This window comes from Pelodiscus sinensis, unplaced genomic scaffold, assembly GCF_049634645.1.
Source record: "Pelodiscus sinensis isolate JC-2024 unplaced genomic scaffold, ASM4963464v1 ctg57, whole genome shotgun sequence".
In the NCBI taxonomy this organism is placed as follows: domain Eukaryota; kingdom Metazoa; phylum Chordata; order Testudines; family Trionychidae; genus Pelodiscus; species Pelodiscus sinensis.
The window spans coordinates 253,077-276,737 of NW_027465880.1; the positions used below are offsets into that span (position 1 = coordinate 253,077).

Consider the following 23,661-nt stretch of genomic DNA (forward strand, 5'->3'; position numbering starts at 1 on the left):
CCTGACTCCTTCAGTTGCTGTAACAGAACCAAGCACAATTTAAAAGAACTTCAGCCGGTCATAAAGGGACAGACATAGGGAGAGCTTGGGCGTTTGGATCTGTGTCACACCCCAGGTGACAAGATCCATTGGGGCACCTTTCCAGCCTTTCCCAGGCTGCCCGCTGCGAAGGAACTTTGTGTTCTAGCAGTTAAAATCTAAAGTGTAATAAGCTCTTCCTATATAACGGGGCGTCTGTTGGCCTTCTGGCCACCCTCTGCGACGGGACCCCGGTCCTAGCAGTAAAGACACGGACGTTAAACCTTTTCTCGGAAGCATACACACACACACTGCCCTGACCGTCGGCTGTCAGAATTGGCGTAGTCGGCAGGATTGTGCTATTGGTTCAAATGCAGCAGCATGAAGCCTGTCATGCTGGACATGGATTTTAGCTGTATAGAAAAGGAGTTTGCCCGAGAGGGATGGGGCAACCCTAAATGGGATAAAGAGATGTTAGGGAAAGACGCTTGCATCTGGCTGTTAAAGGGTGTGTGGCAAGCAGCCTGCATTAGCTACTGGAACTTAGAAGCAGAACTGATAAGGGTGCAGAGAGCGAGATACGAACTCTGGGAGCAATGCCAGAACCTGGATACCCGGGTGCGAACCCTAAATAAGGACATGGAGCACCTTCAGGAACGGCTCCTCCCGAGGCTAGAGAGGGGAAGGAGAAAGTAATTAATGGAGAAAAATGAGCTTTTGGAGCTTTCTGGCTTTAAAACTTTGCTGGCTCAAACCCCCGCTCTCCCGCCTTCCACTGTAACCAAGATAAAACAGTACAGCATTCCAGCCGAAGCTATGGCTCCGGTCTGTGAACTAATTCAAGATTTGGAAAAACGGGGAATCTTAATTTGTACCTACTCCCCATATAATTTGCTCAGGAAGCATGCTCGCTGGGAATGAGCCCCCTCTCATGGGGAAGCTAAGGCAGCAAGCGGGGGGGGGGGGGGGGGGGGGGGGATATCAACTAGTCAAAAGCTATCCGATAAGCAAATGCTTATCGGATAGTTGACTAGTCTTTTACATCCCTATTTCTTGATGCTGGAATTTGGATCCTCCGTGCCTGACAGAGCTCAGCTTCCATGTACCACTCACCTGTTCACACAGGCCTTTGCCTAATTAAGTTTGTGTTTTTTGTCTAATTGTGGATTTAGTCCTTTAATTGTTGTAGGTGGCCAACTAAAATTTGACATTTAATTGTTGTATTAAGTCCTGAGCTTAGATAAGAACATAAGAACATAAGAACGGCCGTACTGGGTCAGACCAAAGGTCCATCTAGCCCAGTATCCTGTCTACCGACAGTGGCCAGCACCAGGTGCCCCAGAGAGGGGGGACCGAAGACAATGATCAAGCGATTTGTCTCCTGCCATCTCTCTCCAGCCTCTGACAAACAGAGGCCAAGGACACCATTTTATCCCCTGGCTAATAGCCTTTAATGGACCTAACCTCCATGAAATTATCTAGCTTCTCTTTAAACTCTGTTAGGGTATGTCTACACTAGAAAGTTAGTTCGAACTAGCGCTGTAGTGTAGACGTACCCTCATAGTCCTAGCCTTCACAGCCTGCTCTGGCAAGGAGTTCCACAGGTTGACTACACGCTGTGTGAAGAAGAACTTTCGCTTATTAGTTTTAAACCTGCTCCCCATTAATTTCATTTGTGTCCTCTAGTTCTTCTATTTAGGGATAAATCTTGAACTTTTATAAAACAAATGGTAGGGCACTGACACTTCAGTACTCTGGATGCCATGGTGATAGATTATTGAAGTTTTAAAAAGGCAAGGGTCTCCTGTGTATTATAAGCTTTTTGAGGAATGTTTTTATTTTGTTTTAGTGTTGGATTTTTTTAAAAGGTAACTAAAATGTAAGCCAGTAATTTGCTCTGCAAGCTATACAGTAATCTTCTTGAAGTTATCACTTTTGAGTGTACTCTGGCTATCCTGGAATTCTGGAAGCATGCATATGTTAATGATACCAAAATGAGGAACACATCCAAACAAAACTACCTAACTAGGGAGAGTCTATAATGCACCAACAGTGTCGGTTTCCTGAATTCTGAGCAAGTAAAGTTTATAAAAGGCAGTACAGCAGACTTCCGATAATCCGGCACGTTTGGGACCCAGGGGGTGCCTGATTATCAGATATGCCGGAGTATCAGGAGGTACTCTGGCAGGGGGGCTGTGACAGGTCCGGGGGGGGGGGTGTCGGGTGGGGAACGGCGCAGCATGGGGAGAACTGGGTGCTGGTGAGGGGTGGGGCTGCAGGACCAACCCAGCAGCACCCCAGCTGCTCTGCCCCAGGCTTCCCCAAGTCCCCTGCTGCTGAAACTGACCAGCGGCAGACTTGGGGAAGGGCGAGCAGAGCAGCTGGGGTGCTGCCTGGTTGGTCCCACAGCGCCACCCCTCACCCCCTTGCTCGGCACCCGGCAGCACCCCCATCTGCTCTGCTCTGCAGCTTCCCCAAGTCTGCCGCTCATTAATTTCAGCAGCGGCAGCAGCTGGGGTGCTGCCGGGCACCAAACAGGGGGGTGAGGGGTGGCACTGCAGGACCAACCCGGCAGCACCCCAGCTGCTCTGCTCTGCACTGCTTCCCCAAGTCCGCAGCTGGTCAGTTTCAGCAGCGGTAGCAGCGGACTTGGGGAAGCTGTGCGGAGCAGCTCCAATTGTCCGGCGGGCTGGAGCACTTCCGGGTTCCAGTTGGTGCCGGACTATCGGGAGTGCCGGACCACTTGATGCCGGACACTTGGAGTTTTACTGTATTTGGCATTAAGAAAGAGCAAGGTGGAGTTCAGGGTTCATATTTTTAGAGATACTGACCTCAAAGTTAGGTTTTACAGAAACTAACAATCTATCAGAAGTTTTTATGAAACTTCAAAACAAAAATAATTTCAAACATTTCCCTATAATTTCTTAACCAAAACATTACAGCACGTCTAGTGCCTGAGAACTTTGCAAGTAAAACTAACAAGAAATGTGAAACTTATTGCCTGTTCCAAATGTCCTTAAATGAATAGCCTACAAAAATGGCAGAGTAAATTGAACTGAAATGTTCTCATTTTTAATAACATGATAGGTTAGTAATAGAGCAATGGTATTGATATTCCTAAAGTGATTTAAGGGATAAGTTCCTTTTTTTAAAAAAAAAATGCACATTCATGCAGTGCTGCATGCCTAAATTATGTGTGTTAACTAATGAGTCTCATTCTGTCATGTTATTGCATATACCCAATATTGTCAGTCTGGACCAACTAGCTAGCTTTAACCCCTGCAATGCGTGCCAGTTACTTGTTTGGTCTTTTCTGAGGTTAGGCTTGAGGTACTCCTCACATGACAATCAAGCAAACTTAAATGCAACTTCTTCATAGAATAACCAGCCAACATGCACGCTCATAGACCAGAGCTTTCTGAGTCTTTTTGCCTTTCTCCCTTGCAGATGGTGATCTCTCTCAGACAATGCAGAGCAGTCAACCTTCACTAGGAAACAGCGATATATCACCACAGCTCACAGAGGAATCTTATCCTCCCTTAGTTGGCCCTTCATCAGTGGAGCGGGAAGATTCTGCGGATGGCAGCATGTTCCTTGTACCTCCTGACACGCCCCTCAGTGAATGCACACTGGCAGAAACTCTTACAGGAAGCCACCACAGTCACTGTTCTCTCAATACCATTGTATAAAGGAATAAAATGCTTACTGCTGGCCAGAAATAATACAAGCAACTGTTTGTACACAGCTGTATGGGCAAACACTAATCCATGGGGTGAACTTCAGAAGGATGCTCTGCTTTCATTTTGAACACACTGCATTTATGTTCTAGTATAGGACTGTGCCTCTTGTTGTTGGGTGTCATTCATTCACTACTTGGTTTGTCCTGTAAATATGGATTGTGGAACCTATATTTTTTTCCACTCGCTATAGAAAAGAAGGTTCTAAGAAAATTCTCTACCTTCTTCTAAAGAGAGGAAACAAACATGGGAAGCTTTTCTGTCTTCTTTTTCTTAATCACAGAGAAGAAACGAACAAAAAAAAATCAGTGTCAGAGAAGCTTGTTGGAGTTCAACTGCCATGGGATCCAGGAAGGAAACCAACAAGAAAAGAGATGGGGCAGTCATTGTGTGATCTGTTGCTATCTCTTGTGCTCATGAAAAACAGGTGGTTGAGCTTCTGGGGATTGAATGGCTGTGCTTTACAGAAGCAAGACCACCGAGGAGCTAAAACACAAGCCAAAGTGGTATACAATGTGAAACCTATGACTGCCCCACTGCCTCCAAGCACCGGAGAGACTGGAGTGGAGGCTGAAAAGGACCTGCATAATGTTTGACTTCTGCTTTTTTTGGAAATTGGTACTGAGCAAAACAAAACTGAGATTTGCAGTTACAACTTACTTATTTAACTGTAGCTGCAAATCTTGTACTGTGAGAATAAACTTCTGATCCATAAACAAGGATGTGTCCATATAATACTGGCATCTTTTTAGTAGAGGCACAGTACGATAGGGTGTACTTTGGGGAAGAGATGGGAAGGGATTAACTCCCTTAGGGTATGTCTACACTACCCCGCTAGTTCGAACTAGCGGGGGTAATGTAGTCATCCACAGTTGCAAATGAAGCCCGGGATTTGAATTTCCCGGGCTTCATTTGCATGAAGCCGGCCGGCGCCATTTTTAAATGCCGGCTAGTTCGAACCCCGTGCCGCGCGGCTACACGCGGCACGGAGTAGCTAGTTCGGATTAGGCTTCCTAATCCGAACTAGCTACTCCGTGCCGCGTGTAGCCGCGCGGCACGGGGTTCGAACTAGCCGGCATTTAAAAATGGCGCCGGCCGGCTTCATGCAAATGAAGCCCGGGAAATTCAAATCCCGGGCTTCATTTGCAACTGCGGATGACTACATTACCCCCGCTAGTTCGAACTAGCGGGGTAGTGTAGACATACCCTTATTGATACTTCAGTCAGTTGAGGATATTCTTCTGTTGTGTTAAATCTTTAAATCATCCCTTTCCATTCAATCTAGAGTCATTTAAATTAGCAAAACTAACTTGTGCACCACAGCATGAGGCTGTTGTCAATCGTTCACTAAACTTAACTTTCAGGTTAGGCAAAGATGGATTCCATTGGTTTGGATTTTATGAATACTGAATACTTTTTAGTTTGTTAGTGTTCTCAAGTGGGATTTTAGTGTACACAGGATTTCCTTTCTCGCCTACCCCATCTTTCTTGCATCTGATTCCCCGATTTACTGTAGCAGACCCCACAATCAGAGCAGATGACATTAGTCATATAAGGAACTTATACTGAACATGTCTCATGAGTGTTGTCCTGTTAAAGACCCTTGGGGTGTAAAACACCGCTCTCACATGTGCTCCAAATGCAGGCATGAATGCATTGGGAAACACTGTTAGAAAAACCCACCCCATCCCCCACTTGGGGAATCTTGTAAACATGGCGGCTACGTCTAGACTGGCAAGTGCTTTTGCGGAAAATCTTGCCAGTCTAGACACAGCCGGCCTATTTCCATTCACTGTCTAATTTATCATCTGTTTTAAAATGAGTGGCACAAAATGAGGGAAACAGTTCTCCACCCCCTAGATTCATTGCCAGTTCCTCCTTGAATCTGAGTCATTGTCCAGTAAAATGGAGCGTATAGAAGTCAGAGCCATGCATATAGTTTATGACTATATCAAGCATTTCTGAAGTATGAAAATAAAGTGGGTTTTGTGCACTTTTGAAGCACATTCATGTGTTTTATACATTGTGGCTGTGTCTAGACTGGCAAGTTTTTCCGCAAAATCATCTGCTTTTGCGGAAAAACTTGCCAGCTGTCTACACTGGCTGCTTGAATTTCCGCAAGAACACTGACGATCTCATGTAAGATTGTCACTGCTTTTGCGGAAAAACGTACTGCTCCCGTTCGGGCAAAAGTCTTTTTCTGAAAAGCTTTTGCGCAAAAGGGCCAGTGTAGACAGCAGAGATTTGTTTTCCGCAAAAAAGCCCCGATGGCGTGTCTAGATTGGCATGGACGCTTTTCCGCAAAAAGTGCTTTTGTGGAAAAGCGTCTGTGCTGATCTAGACGCACTTTTCCGAAAATGCTTTTAACAGAAAACTTTTCTGTTAAAAGCATTTCCGGAAAATCATGCCAGTCTAGACGTAGCCTGTATGTACTGATTTTTCTGTAGTTTTATGTGTATGAGTGCATGCGTGTTTCTAGGTGGCAATAATACATGCTGTAGATGGTACCCTTTGTGCTCCATCAAACTAGGTGAAGCTAAGCACAGGGCTATGAGTTTGTCTCCCAGGCTGCAAAGCTAACATTTCTATAAAGCTGGCTACACTGTGAGGGTAGGACAGAGCATCATAATTCACTTGGATAGGATACTAAGTCTGTGCTACTCCAGACTGCTCCAGAAGAGGTTTTGTTGGAACTGCTAACTGCTAATGGCAAACTTCTTTCTTATCGTTTCTTTAAAGCAGGGCTACTCAACACGTGGCCCGTGGGCCTCATGCGGCCCGCGGCCTGTTTGTTTGCGGCTCACGGGTGGGAGCTGACGGAGAATTTAATCCAAGGGTTCGGATGGGGGCCCAAAACCCCTACCAAATCAATTCCAGACACCCTTCTTAAGCAACCAGCTTTATTCAGGAATGCATTCCAGGGCAAAAATCTCCAGGATACGCAGGAAAAAGTTTCTGCAAAGTTTCTGCAACTGCCCAAACAAAAGGCAAGGTCTTTTGGACTATCTTACATGGTAATTACCCCTCTTTCACTGACCACTTACAATTGCATGCATATACAGGTCATGCCCCTTTGCACCAAATTCCCTCCAATCATTATTTGTCCCCTCACAGTCCCTTTGCAGGCCTTACAACAGGTTCAAACCAGTTTCACCGATCCCCTCCTAGTAGTATACCTGTGTTCAAGCACATACCTCTTTACAAAGACCAGACTTAACATCCAGGTCACAGCAGAGGTCATACTGACAACAAATTAAGTTTATCCTTCATTCCCCCCTTTGATCCACTTGTGGATCACAATTAATCCTAAGCATCCTTTCCCATTCGTCCTCAAACGTGCAAGTGTCTTTGTAGTCTTTCTCGGGAGGGTTCTGTACATTTAGCAGAAGCATCTGTTGTACCTTGCTTTCTGCTACGTTCTCTATCTTTTGTAAGCACCTTTTAATACAGCATAAGGCTAGCTGTATCATTATGTATATAGAGCATATTAAGACAAGGAACATCAATAGTCCTCCCACCACTTTCTTCATGAGTTTGCTTAACTCTATTCCCAACCAATTCAAAGGATTCCAGTCTTGCAACTGCTCTCTAAGGCTGTGTCTACACTGGCACACTTTTCCATAAAAGGAATGCTAATGAGACACTTCGGAATTGCAAATTCCACAGAGGATTTAAATATCCCCCGCGGCATTTGCATGAACATGGCTGCTGCTTTCAAGTAGGAATAAGGGATCTTCCAGAAAAGGGCTTATTTTCCGCAAGATCCCGTCTAGGCTGGCGCTTTTCTCCAGCAAAACCCCGAGCCGGAAAAAAGCAGCAGCCATGTTCATGCAAATGCCGCGGGGGATATTTAAATCCTCCGCGGAATTTGCAATTCCGAAGTGTCTCATTAGCATTCCTTTTACGGAAAAGGGTGCCAGTGTAGACACAGCCCATATGTTTTTGTCTGGATGTTGGATTTCCTTTATCCTTGTGGTTAGGTTTGAACTCACATCAGAAACTTTAACACAACACTCGGAGCCAAAACAAAAAAGTAGTCAATGTAATGGTTTTCTGTTGATGTGCATTTTAGTAGTTAACTTGCTGGACTGTCATTGCTCATGAAAAGTGCTGTCATATGGATGGAAATTGGGTAAATGTTGCATTTTATTAATATCAGCAGAACTGACTTAAATGGGGCCTGTGTGTTGTGTAGTCTTGCCTTAATCTTTGTATTCATTCCCGTCAGTGTGAAAGAAGCTATTGCATATATATTTGCATGTATATGCAACTACACTTAAGTTGCAGCCCTCGGCATGTGCTGTGAGTATCATTGTGGCCCCTGGAGCTTCTAAAATTGAGTGGCCCTGCTTTAAAGTCAGGTGGAATGTTCATGCTTTATAGCTTTCTAGTGCAATAATGAAAGGCCTATAGGCTTGTTTTTGTCTCTTCTGATCATTTTCTGGCTGAGGTGAATGGCTTTCTTACCTCACATGTCTCCCAAGACTATGAATCTGACCTTCATGTGTTTCTCTGGTCAGTTTATCTGAAGATAACCTTTGTTGCAACTCAGTTTCATGATGACTCATGGTTGTAAATATTCAACAGACTCTTCTGTAGACACTTGAGTGTAATACTTTTCTTAACTTCTAAGCTATTTCCACGTCAATGGTGGAGTAAAAGCTACAGCTCTTCCCTCTTTTTGTTGAGATTAACTGTAAACGGGAAAAATATTGCCTTAGGCAGAGCAGCTCACTCAGTACAGATCTTGCTTACCTCTCCATGAGCATCTAATTTGGCAATAAAATGATCACATTTCCTTTTTATTCTATAGCTGTAGCTAAAAATTTCACTTCTATCAACACTTCAGGACCAACTGGGGAAGCATTTGATGCCTTATCAGACCTCCCCAGCCAGCTGTGAAGCTCCTGTTACGAACACCAACAGAAGTAACTGGTGCTCAGCCTAGGACAGGGGTGGCCAATCTGCGGCTCTCGAGCCACATGCAGCTCTTTGCTTAAAGAAATGAGGCTCTTGCTAGTTCTATGCACGCGCCCCAGCGCCTGGAGGGAGAAGTGTGTGGTGGCGGCAGCTCTGGGACCCAGGCATTGGGTAGGAGCAGGGGGTGGGGGGTGGGGCTGGGGGTGCCTGGTTCTGGGGGAGGGGAAGGGGATTGGCTTAGAGTGGGAGGCTGGGGGTGCCTGGCTCTGGAGGAGAGGAGGGGGATTGGGTTAGAACGGGGCGGGGTGCCTGGCTCTGGTGGGGAGGGGCTGAAGCACCTTAAACTCAAAGTCTTCATGGGTGCAGAATAAGGCAGCCAACACAAATGTCATATTTAAATTCCAGGGCAAAAAAAGAATCAGCATGTACCTGGTTTACACAGAGTTTCTTTAAAGAAAATTCAAAGGCTATTGTTTGCCAGGCTGAAGCAATTCTTCTGAGACATGAGTCTCTCCCTTATTGTTTTTGAACCGGTCATATTTGCAGTCTGGGACAGACCTGAATTTTTAGAACTATAAAAAAGCCATAATCTTCATAAGTAAAAAAAATGAGGAAACCAGACCAGAGATCAACCAGCTGGAGTGAAACAGGCACTTCAAATTGTGCTAATTTACTTCTCAGTTCAGTTTAATTTTAAAAAACTCACAGGACATAATAGGGCAGTCATGTTAAATTTAAAATACACGGTGGGGATGCTTTTTTTTAGTGAGACTATTACTGTATTTGTAAAGGGTTTTTTTTTTTTTTTTTTTTTTTTATGTTTGTTCCTTGTCAAGTTCTCTGAAGATCTATGGACTGGCCATGAATTTTTTAAGCGACTAGAGACTTTTTTAATTGGTTTTTGTCCAAAATGTCCTGTAATGTTATTTTTATCACTACATTTTGTGTACTATATCTATCTATCTATCTATCTATAAAAATAAACATATAATACGTGGCTCTTCGCACTCTATTCACAGCTATTTTGGCTCTTCATCTCTAACTGGTTGGCCACCCCAGCCTAGGAAATCCTTCCTCTTCATGCCAATGGGTTGATTATTTCTTTGGCATTCACATTTATTTTACACGTTAATTCCTTAGCAACCAGAGGAGTGTGGTGATGTTATTTAATAATAGTGGCGTATCTTGAAACTTTCTCCAAGCATGATGGAGAGAGTTGAAAAGATTCCTATTAACTCATCATTCCTGGCAGCGCAAGTGAGTGAAAAATGTACACTTCTGTCCATTTTGATTATTGTTCATTGCAGTTGGTTTTGCAGGGTTCCAAGACTGTTCTGTCTGCGGCTAATGTGCTCCATTGTGGTTTTATACAAAACACTCTTCCTCTGATTTTTCCTCCCTTATAACAAAATGTAGTGCCATATTGTTAAGGTTTTTGTTCCTCCAAGAACAGTTTAGATATCCACTTTATCAATGTTATCACCTGTATGTGCACGTGTATTCTCACAGCAGTGTCCAGTTTTCTACAAAGTGGATTGATAGCATATTTCTGATTGTTACATTGTTTTAATTCTATACCATAGATCAAAATTATGGCCATTTAAGATGTAGCAAGTGTTTTGTTCACATAATGTTCAGTTTTGTCTCATTTTGAACCTCAAACTATTCCTTTTGTCCTCTTGTGACAGGACATGGATTGAACAGAAGTATGAAACTAATTTAACATGATTTCTGAAGGGCTAATGCTATGGCCCTTGCTCAGGCAGCCGTCTTATTGAAGTCATGGGGTGCTTTCCTGTGTAATGATTGCAGTATTGTGCTCTTAAACTTTTTGTCACTGTTAATTTGAAATAATCAGCTTTATGAGCTTTAAGCTGCTTTCCTTCCCCACCCAAGGCTATAATGTGTTTTGTGGGTTTTTATTAAATGACTTTCTGCACAAACACTGAGTTTGGAAGACTGTAAATATTCTTCCCTTTGGATCTCCATTTCAAAGTATTAAATGTTTATGTAGAAACCGTATCTTGTCTCTTCTGTTGAAAATCTGATTTCCATTAAGTAGGTGGGGGAAGGAAAAGTTATCCAATACTTTTTGTTTTGCACAAAAATTTCCCTCCTAAAGTCCTTGGCTATGTCTACAATGCCGCGTTCTCACGCAAAAACTCTTTTGTGGAAGAGTTCCTGTGCAAAAACTCTTCCAGAAGAGAGCGTCTATACTGGCATGTGCTTTTGCACAAGAGCATCCATGCCAGTGTAGACGCTCTCTTGCGCAAGAAAGCTCTGATGGCCATTTTAACCATCGGGCTTTCTTGTGCAAGAAATTCATGTTGCCTGTCCACACTGGCCTCTTGCGCAAGAACAATTGTGCAAAAGGGCTTATTCCTGAGTGGAAGCGTCAGAGTTCTGGAGCAAGAAGCCCTGATTTCTTACATTAGAACGTCAGTGTTCTTGCGCAAGAACACGCGGCCAGTGTAGACACAGCCCTTATGTATAGAGTGGAGGCTAACCCCTTAAATTACAGCTTGCAGAGTTAGTGAAGGAGAATCAGTAGAAGCCCATGCATTTGGATTCTGACATTGATCCCATTCTGGATAAAATATTGGATAAATGAATTCAGCAACAAAGATCTGCTTCCCTTATCAATATTCTGGAACAACTGGCTGCTGAGGTACAACATGCAATTTATTTTTGCAGTATTGTGCACCTTGCAAAGCAGAGTGTGTCGCAGGTTGTTCTAGGAGAGACATGCACTCTCAGCCACTTTTATCACCATGTTGTATTGTAATCTGAATTCCAGACTTTTGTATGCCTGGGAGGCTGAGAGAATGAGATGCCGCTTTTTACCTTCTCTTGAAAAATACTTTCAGCAAAGGCTGCATTTGCAAACTCCTCCTGCGTAGTTGTGACTGAATGTAACTGTGGCAGTGTATAAAAGATTTTGATATTCCATGAAATACCATGTAGAAATGAAATCTGATACTGTAATAATTCTGTCCCTGTGACATTATGGCCACGTCTACACTGGCATGATTTTGCGCAAATACTTTTAACGCAAGAGTTTTTGCATTAGAGTATTTGCGCAAGAGAGCGTCTATATTGGTCTGGGACTCATCATAAGAACGATGCACTTTTGAGCAAAAGCGTCTACATTGGCGGGATGCTTTTGTGCAAAAGTGCGTCTACATTGGCGGGATGCTTTTGTGCAAAAGTGCGTCTACATTGGTGGGATGCTTTTGTGCAAAAGCGCGTCTACATTGGTGGGATGCTTTTGTGCAAAAGCAGAAGCCTGGAACCATTTTGCAGAGGGCAAAAGGCCACCAGCCCTTTCCGGGGGCGGGGCTGGAGCTCCGTTCAGACACGTGCTTAAAGGGATCTCTCTGGAGAGCCATTTGTCTCCTGCTCCGTGTGTTAGGACCTCTTGTAGGGACTGACAGCTGTAGCAGTTCTATTTGTGGTTGCTCTATGCCTTATTGGACACCACAGCCTTGTGCCTTTAGTGCCTTTGGCTGATTTTTCTATCTCAGCTTGTTTCTTGTGCCATGGAGCCAGGGGTGGCCATGTGCCTGCTCTGGCCCCTGCCGGCCATTTTCGAGTGCCTGCAGCTGCTGCTCCAGGCTGGTGCCCTCGTGTTCAGGACCTTGAGGCGCAGGTTGCTTTGGACTCCCTCACCAGGGAGGCCATGGCGGCCCTGGGGCATCCCCACCCCAGCGTGGAGAGGCCACTGTGGAGACTGGACACCAGCACCGACTGGTGGGACCGGCTGGTCCTGGGGCAATGGGACGACCAGCAATGGCTCCGGAATTTCCTCATGCGAAAGCGGACGTTCCTGGAGCTGTGTGCCTGGCTCACCCCTGCGCTCCAGAGAGCCACCCCCCGGCTGCGGGCACCCATCCCCCTCGACAAGAGGGTCGCCATCGCAGTCTGGAAGCTGGCCACCCCGGACAGCTACCGATCGGTGGCACAACAGTTCGGGGTGGGCAGATCCACCGTCGGTGCCGTCGTCATGCAGGTAAGTCCTGGGGGGAGTGGGGGGGGGGCGGGGGGGAGGGTGCTGCACTCCATGCCCAGGGGCAGGCAAGACTCCAGGCTGGGTCACCCGGGGTTTGGGCCGTCCCTCCCTTGCACAGGCCTGCTGGTGGGGGGGGGGGGCGAGGGGGCCCTGGTGTGTGTGTGCGCATGTGTGTGTGCGCGTGAGGACAGAGGGAATCATGGGGGGGGGGCAAGGGAGCGCACACTCACCCTGCCTTATGTGATGTGTTCCCCTGTGTTTCTCTGCACCCTTCTGCAGGTCGTCCACGCCAGCAACGACGTCCTGCTACCGAGAGTCATCCGCCTGCGTGACGTGGACACTACGCTGGCCGGCTTTGCTGCCCTCGGGTTCCCCAACTGCGGGGGATCCCTGGATGCAACCCACATCCCCGTTCGGGCCCCGGAGCATCGAGCGGCCCATTTCACAAACAGGAAGGGGTACTGCTCTATTGTTCTCCAGGCTCTCGTGGACCACCGGGGCCGCTTCCTGGACATCTATGTGGGCTGGTCCGGCAGGGCACACGACGCCCGCATCCTCCACAACTCCAGACTGTTTCGCAGGCTGGAGGCGGGCACCTACTTCCCCCGGCGGGAGTTGACTGTCGGGGACGTGCCCATGCCCACGTGTATTGTGGGGGACGCGGCCTACCCCCTGCTGCCCTGGCTAATGCAGCCCTACACGGGGCGGCCAGACCACAACCGGGCCCGGTTCAACGACCGCCTCAACCGGGCCCACAACCAAGTGGAGTGCGCCTTCGGGCACCTGAAAGCCTGGTTCCGTTGTTTGCTCACCCGTCTGGAGATGGGTGAGCGGAATGTCCCGGAGGTACTGGCCGTGTGCTGCGTGCTCCACAATCTTGTGGAGCGGAGGAGGGAGGCCTTCCTCCCCGCATGGATGGCAGGCGAGGGCCAGGCCTTCGAACAGCCTCGCACAGCTGCCGTCCGCCAGGCGCGCCAGGATGGGGTGTGCATCCGGCAGGCCCTGATGGAGATGTTCTCCCAGGCCCCATAGTAGGGTCGCCTCTGTCGCCCTTGACATCTCCCTCCCATCCCCTCCCCTTCCCTTCCCTCCTTACCTCCCAATAAACAACCAACACAGTTTTTTTTGGAACACAACATTTGAACTTTTTATTTACAATGGGGAGGGGGGAGATGTAGGGGGGGGGGGAGGCTCTTAACTGGGAGGGAGGAGCTACTGCTGGGAGGGGTGTCCCTGCGACTGCTTCTGCGGGGGCGGACCTGCACATGGGGGTCAGGCCGTGTCGGGGCAGGCAGCACGTGCCGCTTACTGCTAATGCTACACAGCGTGCAGCTCACGTGGCCTGAGTGACACGTTCTCCCCCTCCCCCCTCCGGGCACCTGGCTCCCCCCTGCCCTTGTGAGTGCAAAGTGCAACACTCACTGGTGGATCCTTCCCCGGCCTCTGAGGACGCGCGGGAGACGTCGGGGCTGCTGGAGACGACCTCCAGTTGCAGGGTGACAGTTCTGCCCTCATCCTCCGACCTGCTGACTGGCTTGTCTTCCTCCCCCGCCTCACTGGGCCTGGTGACAGGGGGACACCTGCAGGTGTTCATGGGCACGGATGGTCCGTGGGGTGCTGCCTGGCCCAGGATGTGGTGGAGCCGTCGGTGGAGCTGTCAGCTCCTGCCCCCTGGCCCTCACTGGCCCGCATGTAGCCCAGGCGCAGCTCTTTCACCTTAGCCCGGACCTGCTCGAGGGTCCAGGCTGGATGTCCCTGGTGCGAGAGCGCCTGGGCCATGTGGCGGAAGATCTCCACATTGTGGCGATGGGTGCCCCAGGTGTCATGGAGGGCCTCCTCCTCCTCCCACAGGTCCAGGAGGGCCTTGAGCTCCCCTGGGGACCAGGATGGGGCTCTTTGTTTTCTGCCCCTGGGGGCCTCCTGCGCTGGGGGTGTGGGTGGCTTTTCCCCCCCGGAGCGGCCATCCTGCTCTGGTGGCTGTTGGGGACGGCAGCAGAACCACATGGCAGAGCTCTGGGCAAAGGCGGCAGAAGAGCTTCTGCCTCGTGGCCTCTGTAGGCTGCATCTGCCTTTAAGGGGGCTCAGGTTACCAGGAAGTCCGGAGCTGCCTGCAGGTATGGCACGTCCAAGCGGCCACTAGGGCTTTTTTCCATTTAGACTGCTTTTGTGCAAAATGTCTTGGCTGCCTGTCTACACTGGCCTCTTGCGCAAGAACACTTGCACAAAAGGGCTTATCCCTGAGTGGGAGCGTTAGAGTATTTGCGCAAGAAGCCCTGATTTCACACATTAGAACGTCAGTGTTCTTGCGCAAGAACTTGTGGCCAGTGTAGACAGGGTTTTGCGCAAAATCTTGCCAATGTAGACACAGCCTATATGTTTTTATGTTTTTACTTCTTTAGTGCCAACCCCAAAGCTTTTTTCCCTCCTCAAGATGCTGTGAAGAACACTTTAGCCAAATGCCAAATAAACGGTGTTCTATAAGGGTATGTCTACACTAGCTCGTTAGTTCAAGCTAGGTAGGGTAATGAGGGCAAGCGGAGTTGCAAATGAAGCCCAGGATTTAAATATCCCGGGCTTCATTTGCATGTTCCCGGGCGCCGCCATTTTTAAATCCCCCTTAGTCCAAACTCCGTGCCTGCGGCTACACGCGGCATGGACTAGGTAGTTAGAATTAAAGATCCTAATTCAAACTACTGTTACTCCTCGGAATGAATCTTTAATTCGAACTACCTACTCCGTTCCGCGTGTAGCCGTGGGCATGGAGTTCGGACTAAGGGGGATTTAAAAATGGCAGCGCCCGGGATATTTAAATCCCGGGCTTCATTTGCAACTCCACTTGTCCTCATTACCCTACCTAGCTCGAACTAACAAGCTAGTGTAGACGTACCCTAAGATAAATGGTCTGTTAATATTATGGTGGTGTTTGAATCATCTGTTATGAACAGTAAAGAAGCTGCTGGTCCTGCTGCCAGCGTGGCCATTTAACTTTGGCGCCCCACTTCCCAGATGCTGGTGCAGTCCCCCCTGTCCACTGGCCAGCCATGGAACAAGCCTCACACGGCCTCAAGGGTGCCACGGCTTTCCCCCAGAGCGTCGCCTTGGGCTCGTCGTAAGTGCGGGGTTCGGGAGATTTCCCCTCTTGGGGCCACAACACCCCATCACACCCCCCCCCTTAAGTTTCCTTCTTCACTTCTTCGTACAGCCTCTTCCTCCACCACCGCTCTCGAGAAGAAGTCCATGTTACTATGGCTCTTGCTGGGCCGGTGCATTACCTCAAATTTGTATGGCTGCAGCGCCAAGTACCACCTCATCATCCATGGATTTGTGTCTTTCATCAATTGCAGCCACTTCAATTCCTGTCACTAGCCGAAAGGAACTTCTTAGGAGGTAGTATCACAGGGATTCTATCGCCCACTTCACTGCTAGTGCTTCTTTCTCCACCGTAGCATACGCCTGCTCCCTAGGAAATAATTTCCATCTTAGGTATAGTGTAGGGTGCTCTTCCCCATTAATTTCTTGTGCCAGGACGGCCCCTAGTCCTACGGCTGATGCGTCTGTTTGCAAAATAAAGTCCTTAGAGAAATTGGGTTGCCCCAGCACCGGCACCCTTGTCAAACAGCTTTTTAGCCTCTGAAAGGCCCTCTCACATTGTTCCAACCACTGCACCTTTTTGGGCTGCAACCCCTTCGTCAGATCTGTGAGGGGGTCTGCATGGTCACGAAGTTAGGTATAAACCTACAGTAGTACCCCACCAGTCCTAAAAACTGCCGCACTTGCTTTTTCGTAGTAGGGGCTTTATATTCAGCTAGGGCCTGTACCTTACTTATCAGTGGTCTTAAAACCCCCTGTTCCGCTGTGTAGCCCAGGTACATAACCTCCCGCTGTCCCATATGGCACTTTGAGGGATTTGCTGTTAACCCGTCCTCCTTCAACGACTGCAGTACTGCCCCCAAGTGCTGCAGGTGCTCCCTTCAACTGCTGCTGTATAGTACAATGTCGTCGATGTATGCCGCAGCATAGGGACAATGTTCCTCAAGCACTTGGTCCATCAACCTTTGAAAGGTTGCCGCCACTCCGTGCAACCCGAAGGGCATGGTTTTAAACTGAAATAACCCGAAGGGGGTGGAAAAGGCCATCTTTTCTTTGGATGCAAGGGTCAAGGGGATTTGCCAATACCCCTTTGAGTATGTCTACACTTGCAGCCTAATTCGAACTAGGGCTGCAAATGTAGGCATTCGGAATTGCAAATCAAGCCCGGGATTTAAAAATCCTGCACATGATTTGCATCTTCCCGGCCAGGCGCCATTTTTGAAATTGACAAGCCCGGAATAACTTCCCACGTCTACACGCAGCAGTGAAATGGGCGTTCGAAATAAAGCCCTATTTCGAACTACCTGTCATTCCTCCTGCAATGAGGTTTAACAGGTAGTTCAAATGAGGGCTTTATTTCGAACGCCCGTTTCACTGCCCCGTGTAGATGCGGGCAGTTATTCCGGGCTTGTCAATTTCAAAAATGGTGCCTGGCTGGGAAGATGCAAATCATGTGCGGGATATTTAAATCCCGGGCTTGATTTGCAATTCCAAATGCCTACATTTGCAGCCCTATTTTGAATTAGGCTGCAAGTGTAGACATACCCTTTGTTAAATCTAAAGTCGATATATATTGGGCTCGACCGAGCCTTTCCAACAACTCGTCTACTCGAGGCATAGGGTAGACGTCAAAGCGAGAGAGAGCATTAACTTTCCTAAAGTCTACACAGAAGCGAATAGCTCCGTCGGGTTTAGGTACCAGCACTATTGAGCTCCTCCAGTCGCTATGGGATTCCTCAATCACGCCTAATCGCAACATATTCTGTACCTCTGTCCTAACTGTATCCCACATCTTCTGGGGCAATGGACATACAGGATCACATACCTTACGCCCTGGGGTGGTGGTGATATGATGACTCACTGCTGTGGTCTGCCCTGGTGTCGTGGATAGGACCAAGGCATACGCTCTGATAATCTTCGCAACGTCCTCCTGTTGAGACAGTGAAAGATCCTCCCCCACCTTCACCAGGGTGTTCTCGCTCATGTCTCCCGCCCAGGGCCCCTCTTCCACGTCGGGGGATGAAGGAGCTATCATCATGGCCTCATGGGGTTTCCACTTTTTTAACAAATTAACATGATAAACCTGCAAGCCCTTCCTTTTCCCCACTAGTCGCACCTCGTAATCCACATTCCCCACCCTTAGAATTATTTCAAAGGGACCCTGCCACTTTGCTAATAACTTCAACTCCTTTGTGGGTAGAAGCAGAAGTACCCTATCCCCTGGTTTAAACTCCCTCAATTTAGCCTCCCAGTTATAATAATAGGCCTGTTGTCCCTGAGCTTGTAATAAGTTCGCCTTAGCGAATTCTCCCAGCTGCTGCAACTTCTCCCTCAACTGGAGAACGTATGGCATGGACCATTGCATCTGTGTCTCCTGATCCTCCCAGGCCTCCTTGACCAGGTCTAAGATTCCCCGGGGTTGCTGCCCATATAAGAGCTCAAATGGGGAGAATCCCATTGATGCTTGTGGCACCTGCCTCACAGCGAACAGTAATACGGGCAATAATTTATTCTATTCCAGGGGGTCCGCCTCTGTAAATTGCTGGAGCATGTTTTTAAGGGTTCGATTAAAGCATTCCACTAAGCCGTCCATCTGTGGAAGGCACACGGATGTTCTCAATGTTTTAATGTTCAGCAGCTTACATAGCTCGGCCATCAGTCTGGAGGAGACGTTAGTCCCCTGATCCGTCAGGATCTCTTTAGGGATGCCCACCCGAACAAAGATTTTTACCAACTTGGTAGCAATCACCGGTGCCGTAGTGTTTTCTAATGGCACGCCCTCCGGATATCGTGTGGCATAATCCACGAGGAGAAGTATATACTGGAAGCCTGTCTTAGAGCGCTCCAGGGGTCCCACTAAATCTAGGGCCACCCGGTCAAAGGGGACTCCTATGACCAGCAAGGGCACTAACGGAGCTTTAGGCCCTGTCCAGGGCTGGGTTTGCTGGCATTCGGGGCATGATTCGCAGAAATCCTGTACTGCTTTATACACCCCGGGCCACAGGAACCGTTGGGTGATGCGCTGGAGGATTTTCTCCCTCCCCAGGTGGCCGGCCCAGATGTTAGCGTGGGCCAATTCCAAGATCTGTTTCCGGTAACACATGGGCACCAACAATTGTCCCTTGGGGAGGTGTAGTCAACTGTGCAGGACCTGTCTTTTGAGGGCTCGAAGTTGTTTGTGGAGTCCACAGATGCATCGCTGCACACATTCAAGGACTCCTGTTCAACTTTAAAAACTCTAGGCACCCATTTCCCTGCAACCAGGAGAAAGCAGGGTAAATATTTTACCCAGAGAGATAAGCCCACATCATTCAACCAACTGCAGAGGCAGTATGAGTCCAGGCACAGACAGCACCAGACAAGGTGTAGGCAGAGTGCAGACCAGCCTTCAACATACAGGCAAACATTTTGAAGGTCTAGTTGAGGGTACAATAACCCTGGGTACGGCTACACTACAGCGCTAATTCAAACTAACGCGTCTAGAACTAAAAACTAGTTCGAATTAGCGTTTTGCTAATTCGCACTAGCGCGTCCACACTGATTGGACGCAGGGGGGCATTTAAGGGCGGCTGAAACCGGTTCTGGCAGGGCATCAGGTCAGTAGTTGCTTTGTGTGGCTGCTGTCTGAGGCTATCTGAGACTCGTGCTTAAAGGGACCCCCCTGGACAGCCGGTTCTCAGCTTTTCCTGCTTCCTTGCCAACCTCGCCGAGGGACAGCAAAGCGTCGGTCTCTGTGCCCGTCTGTGTCGGTGCTTCCCTTCGGGGGGGCCGCCGCAGGTGGCAACATGGAGCCAGAGCTCGCCCTGCACCTTCTGGTGCACTTTCTGGACTTGCTGCTGCAAGCCTGCCACCAATGGCTCGAGGTTGCCTGGCACCACCTGGTGCACGTCAGCCCCCTGCCTCTCCACCTGGCCGCCCTGGGGGCCATGGAGGAGCCGCGGCGGCGCCCCGGCACCGGCGTGCCCCGCTGCGTCTGGCGTCTGGACACCAGCAGCGACTGGTGGGACCGCATCGTCCTGGAGCACTGGGAGGACCGACAGTGGACCCAGAACGTCAGGATGAGGAGGGACACCTTCCTGGAGCTCTGCGAGTGGCTCGCCCCTGCCCTGCGCAGAAGGGACACTCGCATGAGACCCGCCATCCCCCTCCAGAAGTGGGTGGCCATCGCCCTCTGGAAGCTCTCCACGCCGGACAGCTACCGATCCGTCGGGAACCAGTTCGGCGTGGGGACATCCACCGTCGGAGCGGTGCTCATACAGGTATGGCATTCGTCGGCCACTGCGCCGGGGCGGAGGGGGGCTGCGAGGAGGGGATGGGCTGCCCCAGGGACAAAGGGGGGGCGGAAGGAGGCGAAAGTGCCCTGCACCGGAGGGGTCGGTCTGTCCCGGCCGTACTACACGCCGCCAGGGGGGTTGCTTCCGAGAGTGGGGCGCGGGGCACTGCCAGGACACGCATGCTCCCAGCCACCCGGGCGCCCCACTGATTGGCGCTTTGCTGTGGCTCTCTCCACAGGTGGTCAAGGCCATCAACCGGGTGCTGCTCCGCAGGGTGGTCCGCCTCACCGACCCGGATGCCGTCATCCGGGGATTCGGCGCCCTCGGCTTCCCCAACTGCGGGGGGGCCATCGACGGGAGGCACATCCCCATCCGTGCCCCGGAACACCAGGCGTCCCGGTACGTCAACCGCAAGGGGTACTTCTCCGTGATCTTGCAGGCCGTGTGTGACCACTGGGGCCAGTTCACAGACATTAATATGGGCTGGTCCGGCAAAGCACACGACGCCCGGGTGTACCGCAACTCCTCCATGTGCCAGCGGCTGCAGGATGGGACCTTCTTCCCCGACCGCCACATCAGGGTCGGGGACGTGGACATGCCCGTGTGCCTGGTGGGGGATGCCGCCTACCCACTGCAGCCCTGGCTCATGAAGCCCTACACGGGGCACCTCAATCCCTCCCGCCAGGCCTTCAATGCCAGGCTGACCAGGGCCCGCATCGTGGTGGAGGGGGCCTTCGGGCGACTGAAAGCCCGCTTTCGATGCCTCCTCACCCGTCTGGATCTGGCCGAGCACAACATCCCTCCCGTGGTGGCGGCATGTTGTGTGCTCCACAATTTATGTGAGCGGAAGGGGGAGGCTTTCCTGCCAGCCTGGATGGCTGAGGCTGACCGCATGGCTGGACACTACGGTCAGCCCCGCACCGCCGCTGTCCGGGAAGCCCAGCGGGGGGCCGTCCGGATCCAGGAAGCCCTGCGGGAGAGCTTCCTGGTGGAGGAGGAGAACTGACCTCTCCCTGCATGCCCCACTGGGACCTTTTTCCACCCTACCCCCCTTCCCCTTTCCCCTCCCTCCCTACTGTCAAATAAAGACACCTGTTTTTGAAACAAAAACGTCTGTTTATTTAACATAACTGGGGTGGGGGGTGGGAGGAAGAAGGGTGGGAGAGGGGAGGGGGAAACCTGGGACGAGGGAGCTGGAAGGGGAGGGGAGGGAAGGGAGGAAGGGAAAGGAAAGCTCAGGGGTGGGAGTCCGGCTGCCTCTCCCGTCTCGCCACACTGCGGGTCCGGGGGCGTCGGTGGGGAATGGTTGTGGAGGGGGGGTCAGGAGGGACGGGGGTGTGGAGGAAGCAGGAGCGGGAGCAGGAGGGGGAGCAGGAGGAGCAGGGGGAGCAGGGGGAGCAGGAGGGGGAGCAGGGGGAGCAGGAGGTATTGGGAAGCGGTCCAGCAGGCTCTGGAAGTGGCCTCGCAGGGCACGGCCCTGCTCCTCCAGGGCCTCCAGACTCCTCCGGCGCAGCCTCAGGTCCTCCTGGACCCAGTGGTCCTGGAGATGGAGCTGTTGCTCCAGGAACGGGAGGTGCCGCCTCTGGTACTCCTCCTGGTTCCTGGCTCTCCTGCTTGCCTGGGCACGGGCAGCTGCTGCAGGCGGGGTGGTGCGCCCTGCAGGTCCAGGTGCTGCGGCTGTGGTGAAACAAGACCAGCGGTCAATTACCCCAGGGGCCCAGGTGTGTGAAACCCAGCTCCCCTCTGCAAGGCCAGGGCCCCTGCAGGCTCCCCAGCTGCTGCTCCGTGGTGGGCAAGGCCCAGGCGCACGGTCTCAGGGCTCCCTCTCGCCCCAGCCCCCCGTACACATAAGGGGAACACGATGGTACTCACAGGTGGACGCCTCCCCGGCCTCGGACGACTCAGGCGAGCGGCTCTGTGGGGTTCCTTGGGGGTCCCGGGCAGGCTGCTGGCAGGCTCCTGGCTCTCAGAGCCCTCCTCCTCCTCCTCCTCCTCCTCCTCCGTCTCCTGGAGCGGTCCCTCTGCCCCGGGGTCTATCACGTCCCGGGGGGCAGGGACGGCATGAGCCCCCCAGGAGGCAGTCCAGAGCCAAAAACTGGGGGCACGCCTCCGGGTCAGCCCCTGGCTGGCAGGCCCGGGAGTAGGACTGCCGCAGGTCCTTTATTTTCCAGCGCACCTGCTCCCGGCTGCGCTGGTGGCCCCTGGCGGCCAGGCTGGCAGCCATGCGGCCATAGACTGCCGCGTTCCTGTGGCTAGTGCGGAATCAGCTGCTGATCAGTTTCAGCAGCAGCTGACTTGGGGTTCTTAAGTTGAATCTGTATGTAAGTCAGAACTGGCGGTCAGTTTCAGCAGCGGCTGAATCTGGACGCCAGTTCCGACTTACATACAGATTCAACTTAAGAACAAACCTACAGTCCCTATCTTGTACGTAACCCGGGGACTGCCTGTATTTACTTTGCTTCCCTCCCTGCCCCACTAAAAAATAACCCAGAGCTTTTTTGCAAAGCCCATTATGGAGGCTTTACAGATGTTTTCACCCAAATTTTAGCTTTTTCAGGGCTTTTTCTTTTTTTCTGTGCAGGAAGCCTGGGGGCCCGTACTGAAGAGCTGGCAAGGTCAAAAGAGGGCTCTGCCCAACAGGGTACCAGTGCTGAGAGTGCCACCATTCATTTCCTTCCTGACCCCAGCCCTTCAGTGTGGCCCTGTCCACTTCCTTTGTGAAGCAAGGGAGGGGGATAGGCATGGAGTGGGGTTCCAGCAACCAAGACTGCCCAACTACTGCAGGGGGTGGAAAGCTTCCTTGACTCCCCCTTGGTGGGTACCCCCTGTCTTCCTTCACCTTGCTGCCTCTTGCTTTGTTTTTTACAGATTTTCTGCCTTTGTATAATTAAAAACTGGGAAACAAATGCACACATCACACCACAAATGCAGGCCTGACACCCACCTCAGTAGCTTGCCAAAATCTGGAGAACCCTGTGTAGAGGCCAAGCTGGGACTGGGTAGCCAGAGCTTCTGGATGGAAGCTGAATGGGCCAGATGTTCATGCCCACACCTTTGCTGTCTCTAGCCCCAAGACTGGAATCTGCTTGACTAGAGTTCAGTGCTCGTTTATATAGCAGGGGAACAATGTAGCTTCCAGATATAATACTGCACATTGCAGGGTTTTTATCTAAAGAAAAAATTTGCACAGCAATAGAAAAAAAAACTATAAAATGATAATTAAATCCATGCAGAATAACCAGATAAATTACATGGTTGAAGTGTGCTGGGCTCCATGGAGTTGCAAAGCCTTGTTCTTCCTCCCCAAGTGTCCATTTTGACTGTAAGAGGCAAGCATGAGTATAAGGGTGGGAGTTTTTGGTAACATTTTTAGTCCTATCTGTGCCTCAATTTCCCGTTGCTTTGCATTGGTTTACACAGACTTTAAGGGTTGAAAGCTGCTTTGGAGGGGGAACAGGAGGCATGAGGTGTTGGGTCACACAACAGCCTGAGGTGGTATGGATAGGGTGTTTCAGGCCTGGCTGAAACCAACCTGTATCAATGGAGGCTCAGTAGGGTGACCATATTTCCTTATGCCAAATATGGGACAGCAGGTAAAATTGCTCTGATTTGA

General features: G+C 50.4%; 1 protein-coding gene across 1 annotated transcript in view; it reads left to right on the forward strand.

Moving 5' to 3' along the window:
* LOC102461266 (integral membrane protein DGCR2/IDD-like) overlaps positions 1-4,596 on the forward strand; it is a 196,408-nt gene extending 191,812 nt beyond the window's left edge. The window contains exon 12 of the mRNA XM_075915986.1: positions 3,466-4,596. Coding sequence (XP_075772101.1) covers positions 3,466-3,707 — 242 coding nt within the window. The 3' untranslated portion in view covers positions 3,708-4,596. The remainder of the gene's footprint in view (positions 1-3,465) is intronic.
* The last annotated feature ends 19,065 nt before the right edge of the window (positions 4,597-23,661 follow it).